The sequence below is a fragment of the Mobula birostris genome, chromosome 27 (assembly GCF_030028105.1).
Source record: "Mobula birostris isolate sMobBir1 chromosome 27, sMobBir1.hap1, whole genome shotgun sequence".
Taxonomy (NCBI): domain Eukaryota; kingdom Metazoa; phylum Chordata; class Chondrichthyes; order Myliobatiformes; family Myliobatidae; genus Mobula; species Mobula birostris.
The window spans coordinates 13,990,124-14,008,940 of NC_092396.1; the positions used below are offsets into that span (position 1 = coordinate 13,990,124).

An 18,817-nucleotide genomic window follows, 5' to 3' on the forward strand; every position below is an offset into this window, starting at 1 on the left:
TTATAAAGGCAAATGGAACATTGCCCTTTATTGCAAGTGAATGAAATACAAAGGTGGTGAAGTCTTATTACAATTGTACAATACTTCAGTGAAAACACACCTGGAGCTCTGTTTTAAGTCTCAATCTCCTTATTTAAGAAAGAATATACTTTTTTCTTAAATGCAAAGTATCACTGAGCTGATTCACGGATTTTCTAATGAGAGATTTTGAAACAATTTGTCAAGGCAAATGGTGCAGAGCTTGCAAGGCAGAAACTTTGGATAAGTCCATTTCCAGGAACAGGATTTGTCAATGGTTCCCCGAGAGACTATCAATCAAAGGATGTTAAAAGAAAATTTTTAAAAATGCAAAAACTGAACTTAGATTTTGGCTCTGTTAGGGCCCAAGGATTATTATTAGTGAAATGCATTTGATCAGGCCTATAAAGTTAGGTTGATGTTCAGGTGTTTTTTTACCCATTTCTTTCTCTCCCTTCAAAATGTTCAAGTTGGTAAGAGTGAACCTCAATAAAAACAAAGAACATATGAATAATTGGAAGGACAGAGTTAATAAACGAAATGTAACTTCATGTTGTATGAATCATACTCCTTAGGCTCCAAAGAGCTAGTTTTAAATTTCATCTTTTAACCATAGCTTAGTCCCATTTCCACTCACAGATTCACATCTGGTTGCAGAAGCATAGGCGTGAACAAATAATCTGGAACTGATGTTCCAATGTAATATGGATCCTAGTGAACTGGTGGATGTCTTAAATGTGAGCTGCCTTAATGACTATCACCAGGTAGCACTCACATCCACAGTAATGAAATGCTTTGAGAGGTTGGTCATGACTAAACTGAACTCCTGCCTCAGCAAGGACCTGGACCCATTGCAATTTGCCTATCACTACAACATGTCAACGATAAATGCAATCTCTTTCTTTTTAAATCTTTTTATTAATTTTTCAAAATTACAAACTCAATAACAAAGTTGGTACAAAGAGATTGGAAAAATGTTCATCAACATATATAAAATTAATTTTAAGTAACATAGATATAAAAGACTTCCAAACTCATAATGAGATTAAACATTAAAAAAGAAATAAAAAGGAAAAAAAATATACAAACAAAAAAAACCCCAAAAGAAAAAAAAGAAAAAAAAACCCCAAGGAAAAAAAACAAAACAGAGCTAGACCAACAGCTTATATCGAACATGTTCAATAATGTCGTTAACTCCGCTCCTCTCATCATATACTTTAAATTTAGAAAAAAGATTTGGAAAGGTCAGATTACATCATATGAAAATGTTGCATAAAAGGTTTCCAAGTGTCTTCAAATTTAACCGAAGGGTCAAAAGTATCACTTCTAATTTTTTCTAAATTTAAACTTAATATGGTTTGAGAAAACCATTGGAATGTAGTTGGAGGATTAGTTTCCTTCCAGTTCAACAAAATAGATCTTCTCACCATTAAAGTAACAAAAACTATCATTCGACAGGCTGAAGAAGACAAAGATCTATGTTCTACCATTGGCAATCCAAAGATTGCCATAATAGGAAGGGGTTTAAAATCGAAACATAGAACTGTTGAAATAATATCAAAAATGTCTTTCCAATATTTTTCCAAAAGAGGACAGGACCAAAACATATGAGTTAAAGAAGCCACTTCCGAGTGACATCTATCACAAATGCAATCTCAATGGCTCTTCACACAGCCTTAGACCATCTGGACAATATAAACACCTACGTCAGGATGCTGTTCATCGACTATAGCTCAGCATTTAATACCATCACTCCCACAATCCTGCCTGAGAAGTTACAGAACCTGGGCCTCTGTACCTCCCTCTTCAATTGGATCCTCGACTTCCTAACCGAAGACCACAATATGTGTGGATTGGTGATAATATCTTCTCCTCACTGATGATCAACACTGGTGTACCTCAGGGGTGTGTGCTTAGCCCACTGCTCTACTCTCTCTATACCCATGACTGTGTGGCTAGGCATAGGTCAAATACAATCTATAAATTTGCTGATGATACAACCATTGCTGGTAGAATCTCAGATGGAGACGAGAGAGCATACAGGAGCGAGATATGCCAACTAATGGAGTGGTGTCGCAACAACAACCTTGCACTCAATGTCAGTAAGACGAAAGATCTGATTGTGGACTTCAGGAAGGGTAAGACAAAGGAATATGTACCAATTCTCAGAGGGATTAGAAGTGGAGATAATGAGCAGTTTCAAGTTCCTGGGTGTCAAGATCTCTATGAGGACCTAACTGGTCCCAGCATATTGATGCAGCTATAAAGAAGGCAAGACAGTGACTATACTTCATTAGGAGTTTGAAGAGATTTGGTATGTCAACAAATACACTCAAAAACTTCTATAGGTGTACCGTGGAGAGCATTCTGATAAGCTGCATCACAGTCTGGTATGGGGGTGGGAGGAGGCTACAGCACAGGACTGAAATAAGCTGCAGATTGTTGTAAAATTAGTTGGCTCCATCTTGGGCACTAACCTCCAGGACATCTTCAAGGAGCAGTGTCTCAGAAAGGCAGCGTCCATTATGAAGGACCCCCAGCACCCAGGGCATGTCCTTTTCTCACTGTTACCATAAAGTAGGAGGAACAGAAGCCTGAAGGCACGCACTCAGCGATTCAGGAACAGCTTCTTCCCCTCTGCCATCTGATTCCTAAATGGACATTGAACCCTTGAACACTACCTCACTTTTTTAATATACGAGGGGTGATTGATAAGTTTGTGGCCTAAGGTAGAAGGAGTCAATTCTAGAAAACCCAGCACACTTATTTTTCAACATAGTCCCCTCCTACATGTACACACTTAGTCCAGTGGTCGTGGAGCATACGGATCCCTTCTTTGTAGAAGTGGTCCACAGCAGGGGTGATTGATAAGTTTCTCGCCTAAGGTAGAAGGAGATGAGTTATACAGCTCTCATTACACACACGTGCAGTTCAACTCTTTGAGTGAAAATGCAGAAAGTTTGAAGTTAATAACTCATCTCCTTCTACCTTAGGCCACGAACTTATCAATCACCCCTGATGTGGACCACTTCTGGAAGTCCGAGACGCTGACTTCTACAAAGAAGGGATCCGTATGTTCCACGACCGCTGGACTAAGTGTGTAAATGTAGGAAGAATAAATGTGCTAGGTTTTCTAAAATTGACTCCTTCGACCTTAGGCTATGAACTTATCAATCACCCCTCGTATATTATTTTTGTTTTTTGCATGATTTTTAATCTATTCAGTATACGTACACTGTCATTTATTTATTTATTTTTCCTCTCTTCATCTCTATTATGTATTGCATTGAACTGCTGCTGTTAAGTTAACAAATTTCACAACATATGCTGGTGATTTATAAACCTGATTCTGATTCCGATCCATTAATCTGAGGCACTGTGTTTGTCCAGCTGAACAAGAATGATCCTGTGACATTATTTAAGAAGCATGGAAATTTTCCTGAGCATTTGGCAAAATGTATTTGATTGTGGTTTAAAGAACCTTGCTATGTGCAAACTGGTTATTGCATTTGCCTTTGAGTTCAACAGTTCAGAAATTATGAATCCTTTTTTAAGGATACTCTTCTCTTCAAAAACTCTTCTCACACATGCATACATGCATGAAATTAAAATGTAACAATTATATTTTCTAAAACGGGAAAGTTTGGCTACTGATAGCAACAAATAAATATAGATGAAATAGGTATATCCCCATCAATGTTCTTTAGCAACATCTTAGAAAAGCATTCACAAGAAAGAACGTCCTGCTACTGTCTGTAAGTTCTTATTCAGAGGACAATTCTTCCTGGTGTTTGGAAAAAAATAGATATTGAGACAATACACTCAAAATGCTAGAGGAACTCAGGAGGCCAGGCAGCATCTATGCAAAAGAGTAAGATGGAAACACAGAAAACCTACAGCACAATACAGGTCCTTCCACCCACCATGCTGTGCCAAACATTAGGGCAAAAAATTCTCACAATATGCTGCTGCTTGTTCATTCATCATTCTTGAATGAATTTTCTCAAAGAAAATACTTAATTTTTTTATTTTACAGAATACACAGTGCCTATCAAAAGTATTCACCCCCTCCTGGAAGACCTCATGTTCCACTGTTCCATAACACCGAATCACAGCAGATTCAACCCAGCCCCTTTGACACTAATCAACAGAAAAAGACGTCAAAGTGAAAGCAGGTCTCCACGAAGCGATCCAAGCCAACCACAAATATAAAACACAAATAATTGCACAAGTATTCACACCCTTCAAGTCAATACTTAGCAGATACACCTTTGGCAGCAATTACAACCTTCAGTCTGTGTAGATAGGTCCATATAAGCTTTGCATATGTGGACACTGCAATTTTTCCCCATTCTTCTGTACAAAACTGCTCAAGCTCTGTCAGATTGCATGTGGTTCATAAATAATGAGCCCTTTTCAAACCCAGCCACAAATTCTCAGTTGGATTGAAGTCTGGACCCTGACTTGGCCACTCCAGGACATCAACTTTGTTGTTCTTAAGCCATTCCTGTGTGGCTTTATGTAGGGGTCATTGCAGAAAACAAATCTTCTCCCAAGTCGCAGTTCTCTTGCAGACTGCATCAGGTTTTCCTCTGTGATTTCCCTGTATCATGCTGCATTCATTTTACCCTTTACCTTCACAAGCCTTCCAGGGCTTGCAGCAGTGGAGCATCCTCACAGCATGATGCAGCCACCACCATGCCTCGCAGTAGGGATGATGTGTTTTTGACGAGATGCGCTGTTGGCTTACACCAAACATATTGTTTAATCTGATGACCAAAAAGCTTAATTTTGGTATCATCAGACCATAGAACCTTCTTCCTGCTGACTTCCAAGTCCTCCACATGTCTTCTGGCAAACTCTAGCCAAGATTTCATGTTGAGTTTTTTTTTCCAACAGTGGCTCTCCTTTTGCCACTCTCCCATAAAGCCACGACTGATAAGGCACCTGGGCAACAGTTGTTGTATGTGCAGTCTCTCCCATCTCTGTCACTGAAGTTTGTAACTCCTCCAGCGTTGTCATAGGTCTCTTGGTGGCTTTCCTCACTCGTCCCCTTCTTACAATCACTCAGGTTTTGAGGACGTCCTGCCCTAGGCAGATTTACAACTGTGCCGCATTCTTTCCATTTCTTGATGATTGACTGAACTGTACTCCAAGGGGTACCTAGAGATTTTCTTGTATCCATCTCCTGACTTGTGCTTTTCAATAACCTTTTTGCAGAGTTGGTTGAAGTGTTTTGTCTTCATGGTGTAGTTTTTGGCAGATTATTGACTCACCGGCAGTTGGACCTTCTAGACAAAGCTGTACTTTTTCTACAATCAATTGTACCACCTTAACTGCAGTTAGGTCTCCAAAAACAGATCTCCTAAAACCAATTATGTGACTTCCTAAACCAATTGGTCAGTCGACATTTCATCCAAGATCCTAATCAGGACAATATTATATATTGAGATCAACATTTCAGCTCAAAAACCATCACAATGAAAGCTATAATTGTTTCTGAGATCTTATAACAACACAAAAGGAAGTAATTCAGTCAAGTGGATTCAAACCACCCCCCAGGTACTCACCTCCCATTCTCTTTGCCATTGAACAATGTTATGAGATAATGCACTGTAGTCAGTTACCTTATCAGTACACCTTTGGTGTGGGGGAGAAAGAATATATAAACTCCACACAGACAGCAGCTAAAATCATGACTGAATCCAGGTCCATGGAGCTTTGAGGTAGCAGCCCTAAATGCTGCCTACTATGCCACACAGGCTTTTAATTTCCATTACTTCAAATAGGAAATCCATTCTAAATATTCATCATCCTGTATAGAAGAACATTCAAATTTAACTTTCAAAGCAGAGTCCAATAAATGAGATGATGCAGTTGCAACTCTAATCTTGCATTCTAGAGTGGAGTGGCATGTAAATAGAATCACTATCTGTTGAATATGATGATAAGTCATCTCCTTTCATTGTTATAACGAGGAATACAATTGACTAACCTGAGCAACGAATAAGAGAGAAACAGTATTGCAGGCTTATGTGCTAGGATTCAAATAACTGTGTTAATTAACGCTGACTTACTTGTTGTTCCACATGTCCAAGCCTGATTTTAAATTGCCCATAACACCAAAGCTTTAATTATTTAGAACAGCTTTGTTTCCTAGAGAGACTGCTAAGAATCCTCCCATTAACCTTTTACTCTGCCTTCAAGTTTGACCTTCCAAAGTGTATCACTTCACACTTCTCTAGATTCAACTCCATTTGACTCTTCTCAGCCCAGCTCTGCATCCTACCAATGTTCCGTTTTAGTCTACAACAACCTTTTACACTATCCACAGCACTACCAGCCTTCATCAGTCATCTGCAAGCTTACTAACCCACTACCTTCATCATCTAAGTAATTTAAAGAGCTGATTGTGGACCTCTGGAAGAGTAAAACGAAGGAACACATACCAATCCTCACAGAGGGATCAGAAGTGGAGAGAATGAGCAGTTTCAAGTTCCTGGGTGTCAAGATCTCTGAGGATCTAACTTGGTCCCAGCATATCGATGCAGTTATAAAGAAGGCAAAATAGCAGCTATATTTCATTAGGAGTTTAAAGAGATTTGATATGTCAACAAATTCACTCAAAAACTTCTATAGATGTACCGTGGAGAGCATTCTGACAGGCTGCATCACTGTCTGGTATGCAGGGGCTACTGCACAGGACCGAAAGAAGCTGCAGAAAGTTGTAAATTTAGTCGGCTCCATCTTGGGTACTAGCCTACAAAGTACCCAGGACATCTTCAAGCAGCGGTGTCTCAGAAAGGCAGCATCCATTATAAAGGAACTCCAGCACCCAGGGAATGCCCTTTTCTCACTGTTGCCATCAGGTAGGAGGTACAGAAGCTTGAAGGCACGCACTCAGCAATTCAGGAACAGCTTCTTCCCTGGACTGCCTCACTTTTTTAATATATAGTATTTCTGTTTTGTGCACAATTTTTAATCTATTCAATATATGTATACAGTAATTTATTAATTATTATTATTATTTTGTTTTCTTCTATATTATGTATTGCATTGTACTGCTGCTGCTAAGTTAACAAATTTCACGACATATGCCAGTGATAATGAACCTGATTCTGATATAAAAATCATAAAAAGTGGGGTTCTAGAACAGGTCCTTGCAGAATATTACACTACTCTGGCTTCTGTGGATAAGCCAATTCTGAATCCATGTAGCCAAGCTCCAAGTTCCCCTGGTGCATCCCGACTTCGGCAAACCTTGTCAAACGCTTTACTAAAATCTATATACACCACATCGTTCATTCTACCTTCATCAATTCATTTTCTTACTTCTTAGAAAAATTTAATCAGGCTTGTGAAGCATTGATGGATTCCAGTTGCCCTGATACCATTTCTCCATGACCGCAATGACCTGGGCAAGATAGAAAACCTTTCAGCTTACATTGTGGGCAATGTTTTAATTGACTTGAATTATGAACTGAAATAACAAATATAGGTGATTTTAAAAAATGATGCATGATGGGGAAGTTTCATGGTGATTTTCATGATCAACAGCCCAAATTCCATAAGGTACACCCAGAAGTATTCAGGAAGCAAAATCTTTGTTGTCCACTGTTATTGTTAAGTTGGCGTGCAGCCTTATGAAAAAGCTGTTGAGAAGAATTAGTGTTGCAAATACTTCACTTGTAAAGAGATTTTTGTGATTTGTTATTTCCATAAATGAATTTGGAATTGCAACATTGATACTCCCTATGGGTGTTCCGAGACAGTGGGTGACCCCAGTGGACAGAGTTTTGTTGTGTTACTATGGATATTACCAGGGTGATGTATGTAACTAAGGAGGAGGGCAGCAGGTGAAATCAAGCTAAAAGTGTGACCAGGCTGCTTAGAGGGATTGGTTAAAATTTAACTTTTATTCCTCTTTGTTAGTCCTCCTGGATAGCAGAAAAATGGGACGCAGAATATTAGCATGAAGTCTTTTAGAAATTTAAAATGCTTTTAACAGTTAGAAAGTAAGTAACCCTGACTTGAACAGAAGCAAACTAACAGCTGTTTGTTTCAATCAAAGATGTTGCAAAGGGGATAAAAGGTACTTTGCTGGTATTATAGTTCAGAAATTATCATAATGCTGATGGTTTCATTTTTAACAATTTAAACATAATAGAAATCAGAAATATTGTAATTATTTTATGTTACTCCATTTTACTCACTACACAAAAGTTATTCAACCCAGAGTCCATGTTAGTTCTCAGAGCAATTCCATCAATCCCTTTCCCCCATTTCTTTACTTGTAACACATATAAGGTAAAGATAAAGGTAAACTTTGTCACATGTACATCAAAACATATAGTGAACTGTGTTGTTTGTGTCAACAACAAACATAGTCCATGGATGTGCTAGGGGCAGCTTGCAAGTGTCGCCATGCTTCCGGTACCAACATAGCATCCCACAATTTACTAATCTGTATATCTTTGGAATGTGGAAGGAAACCGGAGCACCCAGAGGAAACCCACGTGTTCACAGGGAGAACATACAAACTCTTTACAGACTGCGGCAGGAATTGAACTCTGATCCCTACCGCTGTAAGCATTCTACTAGCCCCTATGCCACAGTGACGCCCTTGCTTTTTGCTTGCATGTGGCAATCAAACTCTCCATGATTCTTCTGCTATTTACACAGATTAGGGGTAATTTAAGTAGCCATCAAGCAGTGGGAGGAAACTAGAACACCTAAATCACTGGAGTGAATCCATTCATCGGACATTTAAGGGAGCAGTTGTAATTGCTGTGACTCCTTTCTGGTTCAGGGATCTCTAATCTATAAAGGAAATGTGGAACTTGGCAATTTAGACATATTTACTGGCTTGGCTTGTATGAAGATTGGATATTGGCACAACTACCAAGACTAGTTAGTACTTGTTGATCATTCCTAATTGCACTTGAGAAGATGGTGGTGAGCAAACACTTGAACTGCTGGATAACTGAATAGGGAGCTCCAGGATATCGATCCAGAGAAGATTTAGGAATACTTTTATATTTCTAAATTGGGATTGAATGTGATAAAGAGAAGAACCTATAGGTGGTGGTGTTCTTGTGTTGCTGCTTTCCTTGTTTACTTGTCAATAGAAATTACAGGTTTGTGAAATATTAATGGATGAATGTAGTAGTATTAGTTCATTTTGTAGATGATGTTATTGCACATTGCCAATGTGCCATCAAGTGGAAGATTGGATGATGTCAAACTTGTTGGATCCAAGCACATGCAGATAGGTGGAGAGTGTTCAATGACACACTTGACTTCTCCCTTGACTTGTGAAAAAAATATTTGGTTAGCAAGAAGTGAGATACACAGTTTCTGACCTGTTGAAGTTGGGTGTCTTCAGTGGACAGTGTTTATATGGCTGGTCCGATAGTGACCAATAGTGAATCTAGGATGTTGTTGATAATAGACTTGATGAGTGTTGACAGGTATTGACTGTCAAGGTAGATAGTTACATATTCTCTTTCTGGGGGTGGTCATTGATTGGCTCTTTTATTATGTAAATGTTACTAGCCACTTTTCTATTCTATTAGTAAGAATATAAATTCCTGAGAACATTGATTTAATAAACTTAGTGCCTAGGGTCTGAATAGTACACAATGTGCACTGTTATGTTTGCTGTAAGTGGATTCCCAGAATAATAATGGCAAAAGTCTCCAATCTGATAACTGTGCATTCAAACCAACAAGCATTTAAGAAAAATGCAACATCACAGGCATCAAATTAATTTTAATACATTTATTGTTAGTTTTTTTCCAACTTTCTTTTTATTTTTCCCCTTTTTAAAATGTTGTCATTCACCACCCCCAGCACCAAATCTGGGTATTTTATATACAGAATGGGTGAATAGACGGCTCTAATAAAGGTGAGACAGAACAGGAAGATCACATTACAGGATTCAGAAAATGCTAGTTTAGGTGGGATAGAGTACCAAAGCAATACAGAAAAAAGAAATCATAGGGGATAAAAGAGAAATAAAGGCCATCATTTTACACTAACAAGGAAAAAGTTGCATTTCAGCTAATCTCAAACTTTTAGTTCACCTAACCTCTCTTACTTCATTTCAAAACAAAACAAACCAATGCATCAATCACTAAAAGTTGCATCACAGATTTGCAAAGCCATAATAAACCAAACCAAGCATTACATATTTGTTCCAAAAAGCAACAAGATTATTATAGAGTCAACAACATGGAAATAGAGCTGTCAGCACACCAAGACTATGTGAGAAAATAATGAAATGGAAAGGTATGGTGAGAAGCTGAAATGAGACAAGGTGGAGTACAAAACATCTGTGAAATCATTGATGACCTCCAGTATGTTGACAGGGGACAGAACAATGGGAGTACATTTAAATGTCAAGGGTAGCTTATTAGATTCTTATCAGCTGGAGATGGTCATTGGCTGGCACTGTGTGATTCTGTGTGATACTTACATGTAATTATCTTGCATCCATCTGGGTAAATGGATAGTCTGCTTGCCTCAGAGTCTAAATTTGTGGTTTCAAACCTTACTCCATTGTCGGTGTTGAACTGTTAGAAGTGCAGTCTTCTTTGCTTAAGATGAACACGCCCTGTAAATGAGAAAGGGAAACTGAGGAAGAGATACTTAGTGAAAGTGGATGTATATGTGTGTGTATGTATTTGTATGTATGTCATATGAATAAATAGATTGCATCTCTACCTGTGTTAGAATATGAGTTAAATAGGTGTATGTCTGTCCTACTATATGTATGTGCATGCAGTGGAGCCTGGTCTACACTTGTCTTAGACATCCTCACCATTGAACTAAGGCCATGCTCTCTCAAGACACTTTAGCAATTGATGTGCAACAGCCACCCCATGTTAAATCATGCACAAGCATCTTTTGGTGCTTATAGTCAAAACAATTTGTGCTTTGTCCCAAAGGACTGCTTAACAAAGAGAAATAGCTTGTCAGCAACTACTTACATAGTTAGATTGCTTCTTCACAATGACTGTCATAAGACGTTCCACATACCTGTAACTGGAACCATCACAATGATGGGTGCAGTGTTCATATCATCAGGGTTGAATGCCATAGGTTTCATCATATTTAATTTAAAACACCAATGCTTCTTTTGGAGCTCTGGGAAGATATTGGAGTGGGAGAAAATAGTTGACTGAAAATTTTGAGTAAATTAACAATATGAAAATATATGATTGCTTTATTAGATTTAAGAGGTTAAATATATCAACATTCAGCCTGTAAGGTCATATCACACTGCTGTGTGGAACAACATGTTTCTTGGCTTAAGTACAAATGGAAATTCAATTGCTCTCATCACCTACTGGAATCACTGTTATTTAATTGTCGTGTTGGGATGATAGTACAGCCTGTGTCTCCTTGGAGGGCAATTACTTGGGGAATGTGATGGTGTAATTGGGCAGGTGTGTGGAACATAATCATTGCTAGCTGTAAATTAATGTTGGAAATGGTTGCTTTTACATACGTGTGCGTGTGTTTCTGTGTGTGATGTGTACTGAAGTATTAGCATAATATATTGGGGATGATAAGCCTTTTTCCTGGATATATGGCCTGATGACTTTCCATTATTCAACGAAACTTGTGCTGTACAAAATCTGAGTCATCAGAGGTTTATTTGTTACTTGCTTAGCCCACTGATGATATTCTAGAATAATCTTCCACAACAATTTCCTTGCTGCTCTTGTCAAGGAGCAGGCCCTTCACCCTCTCACTATTCTCACTGACTTTACTCCATTTCTAACCAGAAAAGGGGCAGCATGGTAGCATAGTGGTTAGCACAGCACTTTACAATACAGTTGACCCAGGTTCAATTCCCGCCATTGCCTGTAAGGAGTTTCTACATTACTCATGAACGTATGGGTTTCCTCCAGGTGCTCCAGTTTTCTTCCACAGTTGTCATGGGACAATTTACAATGACCAATTAACCTACCAGTCAGTACATTTTTGCACTGTGGGAGGAAACCGGAGCACCTGGAAGAAACTCACATTGTCACAGGGAAAACCTACAAACTCCTTACAAGCAGCGGTGGGAATTGAACCGAGATCACCTGTACTGTAAAGCGTTGCGGAAACCACTATACTGCCATGCTGCCCTATATGTCACAGACAGATTGTCATTGACTACATGTATGTGGCACCTTTCTGACTGCACATATATGTGACACCTCTAAACCAACTAAAAAATCTACCATGGCCTTATGGGAGTTTCATCAATGTGGAGGTGGTAGAAACCATTGAAAATATATTTTTGTGAATGGATATACGATTCCTGGAATACTGTTGTGATCCTTTCGTTCTATAATAGTCCAAGCTTCCTGATGTTTGAGCACTTGGAAGTACACCCAAAGAAATCTTCACTAATAATAAACTTTAACATTGCAACAATAAATGCCATGTGACCCCCATTTTTTTTCCATACAAGTTGACATAGTATAGATGTTTTGTACATGCCCAAACAGCTTGCCAGGTTCCACATAATAATGGTATATTAAGTTCTTTACAAGGATTTGGACCAGTGGGCTAAATGATATTCAAGTAATCTTCAGATGAATTCAAGAGAATGGACTGGGAAGAGGAAATGAAAAGGGAAAAGGTGCTATTCAGATCTCTTTGCTAATGCAAGTTCCTGTTAGGTTCAATCATACTCCCCACCCCAAGCTATTTCACTGACAGGTAGTTATGCAACAAACAGCCTTTCACTGCTGATAAAAGATAACCTGTCACTCAAGATAAGAATCAGCAGGACTGGCATATAGTTCCAAGCCACAAATGATTTTGATTTGTAATGTTTTTCAGCCTTTTATTGCACAAACACACAATCTTTCATATCTTACCATCATACATGATGCAATCCCTGTAGTATCAGCAGAGGTTACTTGAGGCAATGCTTTGCATTTGCTCTTGGCAAATATTCCATAAGCTTGGAGCTTGTGAGGATTCATCAAAAATTTTTTGACCTCAATAAGGGCGAGATCAGCCATTAAGACACAAGGTAGAATTTCATGTTCCTACTGAGAGAAAGATAATAGGTGAGATATGTATGTGCTTTTACATACTTTTATACATTTTCCCTTAAGATCATGCCTCCCTTACAACAGCCATTCTGCAATAGCACTCAATGAATCAGTGCACTATTTTAAGTTTAAAGCTAAACTGTCTATGTATTAAAGATGGAAAAATGTTGTCATCTGCAACCTGCATAATAACAATGGTCAAAATTTGCATGAATTATTGTTTCCATGGAGCTGGCTGCCTAACCTTTGCATGATATTATCATAATACCCACTGACATAAATATAACGAAACTTTTCTTCCATTCTCTCTGGAGTAATAGTCAGAATGCTTACCTGGCCTGTCAGTGCATTATATATTCTGTGCTTCTGCAAAGATACTTTTCTTTTCATTAACTATTCCCAGAGTTCTGCATCTTTGTCTGACTGAACAGAGCCTTCACTCTCCCCTGCTATCCTACTGTTGTTTTCTTACTCACTTTTCAAGTACGAATCACCATGTGGAGACATGACTTCCTTTGTTCCTGGCCTCTCCGAGGTGTACTCATATTTTCTGAGTACACCTTGGAGAGGCCAGGAACAAAAGAAGTGTCATTAAAACACTTCCTGCATTGAAACCAGGAGGGAGCAACTTTCAATCGCTGTCTTTGTCTGAGCATAGGTTTCTGGTTCCTTATAGCCCATCACCGCAACCATTTTTAAAGCAAAATAGATCATTTAAAATTGAAACACGAGGAAATCTGCAGATGCTGGAATTTCAAGCAACACACATAAAAATTGCTGGTGAGCGCAGCAGGCCAGGCAGCATCTATAGGAAGAGGTACAGTCGATGTTTCAGGCCGAGACCCTTCATCAGGACTAACTGAAAGAAGAGATAGTAAGAGATCTCCCCCTTCCCCTCCCACTTTCAAATCTCTTCCTATCTCTTCTTTCAGTTAGTCCTGACGAAGGGTCTCGGCCTGAAACGTCGACTGTACCTCTTCCTATAGTTGCTGCCTGGCATGCTGCGTTCACCAGCAAATTTTATGTGTGTCATTTAAAATTGAGATTGTTTTCTCATGCCCGCTGCATGCAATCAATGCCAAAACTGGAAATAAAATAGCATTTACATTTACATTACAAGCCTTGGGTAGATGCTTAACCTGCTTTTGGATTTCCTACATTAGATTAGATCTCTTCCCCCATTAACTTCAATTGTTTATTCAAGACTTTCTCTAATTCAACTGGGGAGTTTCAGGTGTTGAGTTGGTAGAGCAGCAGAAGGCTTTGCCCAAGAAAAAGTGATTCACTGTCTGTAATTTCAATCTTCATTAGGAATAAGTTATTGTTAGATAGTCTCATTTTACATCTGAAAGAGGAAGCTTGTTGGTAGGGGAAACATCGGGATGTTCAGAGAAATGTGAAGATATTTTTAAATGTAAGCAGAACATGTATCCACATTCCATTAAAATGAAACCCAAATGCATCAGCATGAACACTATAGACTGAAACATCTGAAGTATTGTGGTATGGGGTGAGGTCAGACAAACTTAGATTGTTTTTCCTCTGGAGCAGCTGAGGCCGAGGGGTGAACTGATAGAAGTTTATATGATTATCAGAAATATACACGTGCTCTCTAATACTAGAGGTCATGCATTTAAGATGAGATCAGGTAAGCCCAAAGAAGATGTGTGGGGATTTCTTTTACGCAGAGAGTGGTGGGTGCATAAAATTCAATGTCAGGGGTGGTGCTTGAAAAAATATGATCGAGGCATTTTTAAGGCTTTTAGATAGGTACATAATTCTGCTCCTATGTCTTATGGATGTGCAGAAAATGAAGAGATAAGAACATTGAGTAGGCAGAAAGAATTGGTTTAGTTACCAGCTTAATTAGATTGAGGAATTGTGAGTTATAGAGAACTGACGTAAAAGAGGAATTGAAGCCAGCCTAGATCAGCCGTGATTGTACTGAATAGCAGCATAAGCTTCTGGCCCTTGGTGTCCTACTCCTGCTCCTATATTCCTGTATTTATAGATTCAGTAGATAGATCCATACATTCCCATTCGGCTAAAACGTAAGAATTAGTAAAGACCTGAAGCTTGTGGTCCTGCCCAGATTGATCAATGAATTAATCTAATAAATGTGGTTTTCATCAGGGGACATCTCATAGTTAATTAAGTGAGAACCTTGAGGCATTGTTGTTGGTTTTGAAAGAGAAGGAGATGTATTTGTTGGGATACAAATGGTAAATAAACTTCCCAAATCATCTTTCCATGCACTAGTGCAGATACTTCATTTTATCTGACCAAAGAGCTTAAAAGGAATGCCCAGTGCTTCCTTACCAGAGTCCACACAGGCACATTTTTCAGTGAAGGTTATAGAATCTGTTGTTCATAGTGGTTATTGCATTAATGTGATTATATTTCAAAAGTACTTTATTGGTTATAAATCACTTCAAAACATCGAGAGATTGTGAAATGAAACACAAAATTGAAACCAAGTATTTCATTTTAGTTTTAGTTGGTGCACCTCAGCATTTTAGGAATGCTACAGGGTTACTATTGATCCATTTCATTTTATTTTTATGGTTTTACTGAAGTCCATAGATGGCCTCTTTCTTAAGAAATTTTAGCAAGATGCCATTTAGGAGAGGTGGGTTGAATTTTGGAAGCAAGTTAAGTCTTGATTATTAGCTCCAGATTCTAATTACATTTTTTAAGAAATCAACATCTAGCAATACTGAAGGACCATTGGCACTATAGATAGTGACAGCCGCAAAAGTATTAAAATCAGTGTCACTTACTGGTTTTCATTTTCACTTCTTAGTATCCACATTGTCCCCGAGCTGTGTATGGTCCCTGGTAATTAGAGTTTTCACTCATCACTTACAGACTCAGGCAAGCCTCAACAGGCATCCTTCCTTTCTATAAAAATCCAGATTATTGATAGTTCTCAACTAATTACACTTAAATTGGGAAGAGGAATTGTCAGACAACTTGTGAAAGCTTTCACCAATTTGTGCAGCATGTAAATTAAAACAGAATCCCAAGTAAGCAACATTTTTTCTAATTGCTGATGGTTTTAGATGTATTTTATTTTAACACTTGTTTTCAATTTAAATGATTTCATATTTGCAGTTTATTGGAGAGCAGGGCATTCATTATATTGTCCTGTTATTCCAGTTTTCACTTATACATGTTGTTTCACTTTTACTTCTAATGAAAGTGTACTGTAGGCACATCAACTGCCCTCGTTCATGCCTTGCACTGTGAACATCTAAATCCAATATTATTTGCAGAAGCATTTTGTGCTTGTAACCTGTATCTTTTGAGTTTCATCATGACTAATTTTCTATGCTGCTGCATCATGATTAAGCTTGCTACATAACTCTACCACATCACATAAATTTATATCCAGTGAAACGTGAAATTGGTGTTTCAGCTATTCTAAATGTTAGAATATTGGGCAGCATCCATAGAGAAAGAGCATTTCCTGAATGTTGATTCTGTTCCTCTTGTCACAGGTGCTGCTTGACCTGCCGTCTTTGTTTTCGGCGTTCTCATCTGAATGTACATGAAAAAGTATTAAGCCCCATAACTATTTTCACATTTTACTGTCTCATTTTCTAAATTCAAAATAAATTGAAGTAGGATATTTTTTAACTAACAACATCATGCATCAAAGTTCAGAGTACATATACATCACTATATACAACCCTGGGATTCATTTTCTTGTGAGCGTACTCAATATATCCATAATAGAATACTGTCATAACCATAATAAAATCAATGAAAGACTGAAAACTTGGGTGAACAACCAGAGTGCAAAAGACAACAAACTGTGCAAATGCAAAAAGAAAGTAATAATAATAATAATAATAATAAATAATTAAATAAGCAATAACTATCAAGACCATGAGATGAAGACTCGTTGAAAGTGAGTTCACTAGTTGTGGGAACAATTTCAGTGATGGGGCAAGTGGAATCAAGTGAAGTTATCCCCTTTGATTCAAGAGCCTGATGGTTGAGGGGAATAACTGTTCTTAAAGCTGGTGGAGTAAGTCCTGAAGTTCCTCTACCTTCTTCATGATGGCAGCAGCGAGAAGAGAGCATGACCTGGCTGTTGGAGGTCCCTGATGATGTAGCTTTCCTGCGACAATGCTCCATATAGATGTTCTGAATGGTGGGGAGAGCTTTACCCATGATGGATTGGGCCATATCCACCACTTTTTGTAGGATTTTCCATTCAAGGGGGTTGGTGTTTCCAGAGTAGGCAGACTGTCAATATACTCTTCGCCATAGATTTATAGAAGTTTATCAAATTTTTAGATGTCATGCCAAATCTTCGCAAACTCCTAAGGAAGTAGAGGCACTGCTGTGCTTGCTTCATAATTGCACTTACATGGTGGGCACAGGATAGGTCCTCTGAAATGATAACACTAAGGAATTTAAAGTTGCTGACCCTGTCCATCTCTGATTCTCTGATGAGGACTGGCTCATAGACCTCTGGTTTTCTACTCCTGAAATCAATAATTAGCTCCTTGGTCTTGCTGACATTTAGTAAAACATTATTTTTATGGCACCATTCATCCAGATTTTCATCTCCTTCCTGTATGCTGATTTGTCACCATCTTTGATTCAGCCTAAGACAGTGGCGTCATCAGCAAACTTGAATATGACATTGGAGCTGTGCTTAGCCACACAGTCATACTTGTAAAGCAAGTAGGGCAGGGGCTAAGCACACAGCCTTGTGCTGATGGAGATTGTGGAGGAGATGTTGCCAATCTGAACTGACTGGGGTATGCAAGTGAGGAAATTGCATAAGGAGTTATTGAGGCCAAGGTCCTGAAGCTTATTGATTAGTTTGAGGGGATCCTGCTGAGCTGTAGTCAATAAAGAGCATCCTGATGTGTTCCAGGGTTGAGTGAAGAGCCAATGAGGTGGCATATGCTGTGGACCTGTTACACTGGTAGGCAAATTGGAGCGGATCCAAGTCACCTCTTAGGCAGGAGTTGATATGTTTCATCACCATCCTCTCAAAACCCTTCATCACTGTGGACATAAGTGCTACTGGACTATCGTCATTGAGGCAGATTACTGTTTTGCTTAGGCCTGTTTGAAGCAGGTGGGTACCTTAGACTGACAAAGAAAGTGGTAAAAGGTATCAGTGAACACTCCAGCCAGTGGATTGGCACAGATGTCGCATCTGGGCCAGATGCTTTTTGTGGGCTCACCTGCATGCTCGCACGTTGGCCTCAGAGACTGAATCACAGGAATCTCAGGAGCTGTGGGAGTTCATGATGGTTCCTCATATCATCATGTCAAATCAGAAGAAATATTCCAAGACCCATCAACAATTTACTAAAAATTAAAAACAAATTGTGAGGTCAATAAAGTTCATTCTCTTTGTAATTTTTTTTGTAATGTACGCTAACTTTCCTCAGTAGCAATATAATACCAACTTACACAATTATTGATGTAGAAAACTGGAGGATTCTCTGTTTTCAATGAATTCATAAGAATACTGTAAATACCCCCTCTCTCTGTAAGATTCAACAGTATGGTAGATTTTCAACAGACCAAACCAAAATGAAAACAAAAGAGCATTCAAGGCAAGTTAGGAAAATGATAATAGAGAAGAATGACTGAGCTGCACACTGGTATGAATTGCTTTTTTCTACTTAATCTCCGACCCTTTCTCATTATGATCTGAAACTTGAGCTGTATTATCTGCTCAAACTCATATATCTTCAAAGTTGGTG

The 18,817-nt window shown here is 38.6% G+C and overlaps 1 protein-coding gene across 5 annotated transcripts in view; it reads left to right on the top strand.

Annotated features, from left to right (window-relative positions):
• tp73 (tumor protein p73) overlaps window positions 1–18,817 on the top strand; it is a 213,708-nt gene that overhangs the window by 14,989 nt on the left and 179,902 nt on the right. The window contains exon 1 of one of the 5 annotated variants that reach the window (XM_072244924.1): window positions 10,259–10,308. The exons of 1 other annotated variant lie outside the window; for it this stretch is intronic. In XM_072244924.1, coding sequence (XP_072101025.1) covers window positions 10,301–10,308 — 8 coding nt within the window. In that variant the 5' untranslated portion in view covers window positions 10,259–10,300. Of the gene's footprint in view, window positions 1–10,258; window positions 10,309–18,817 lie in introns of those variants that run through there. 3 more of the 5 variants (XM_072244925.1, XM_072244918.1, XM_072244917.1) reach the window with 3 other exon arrangements.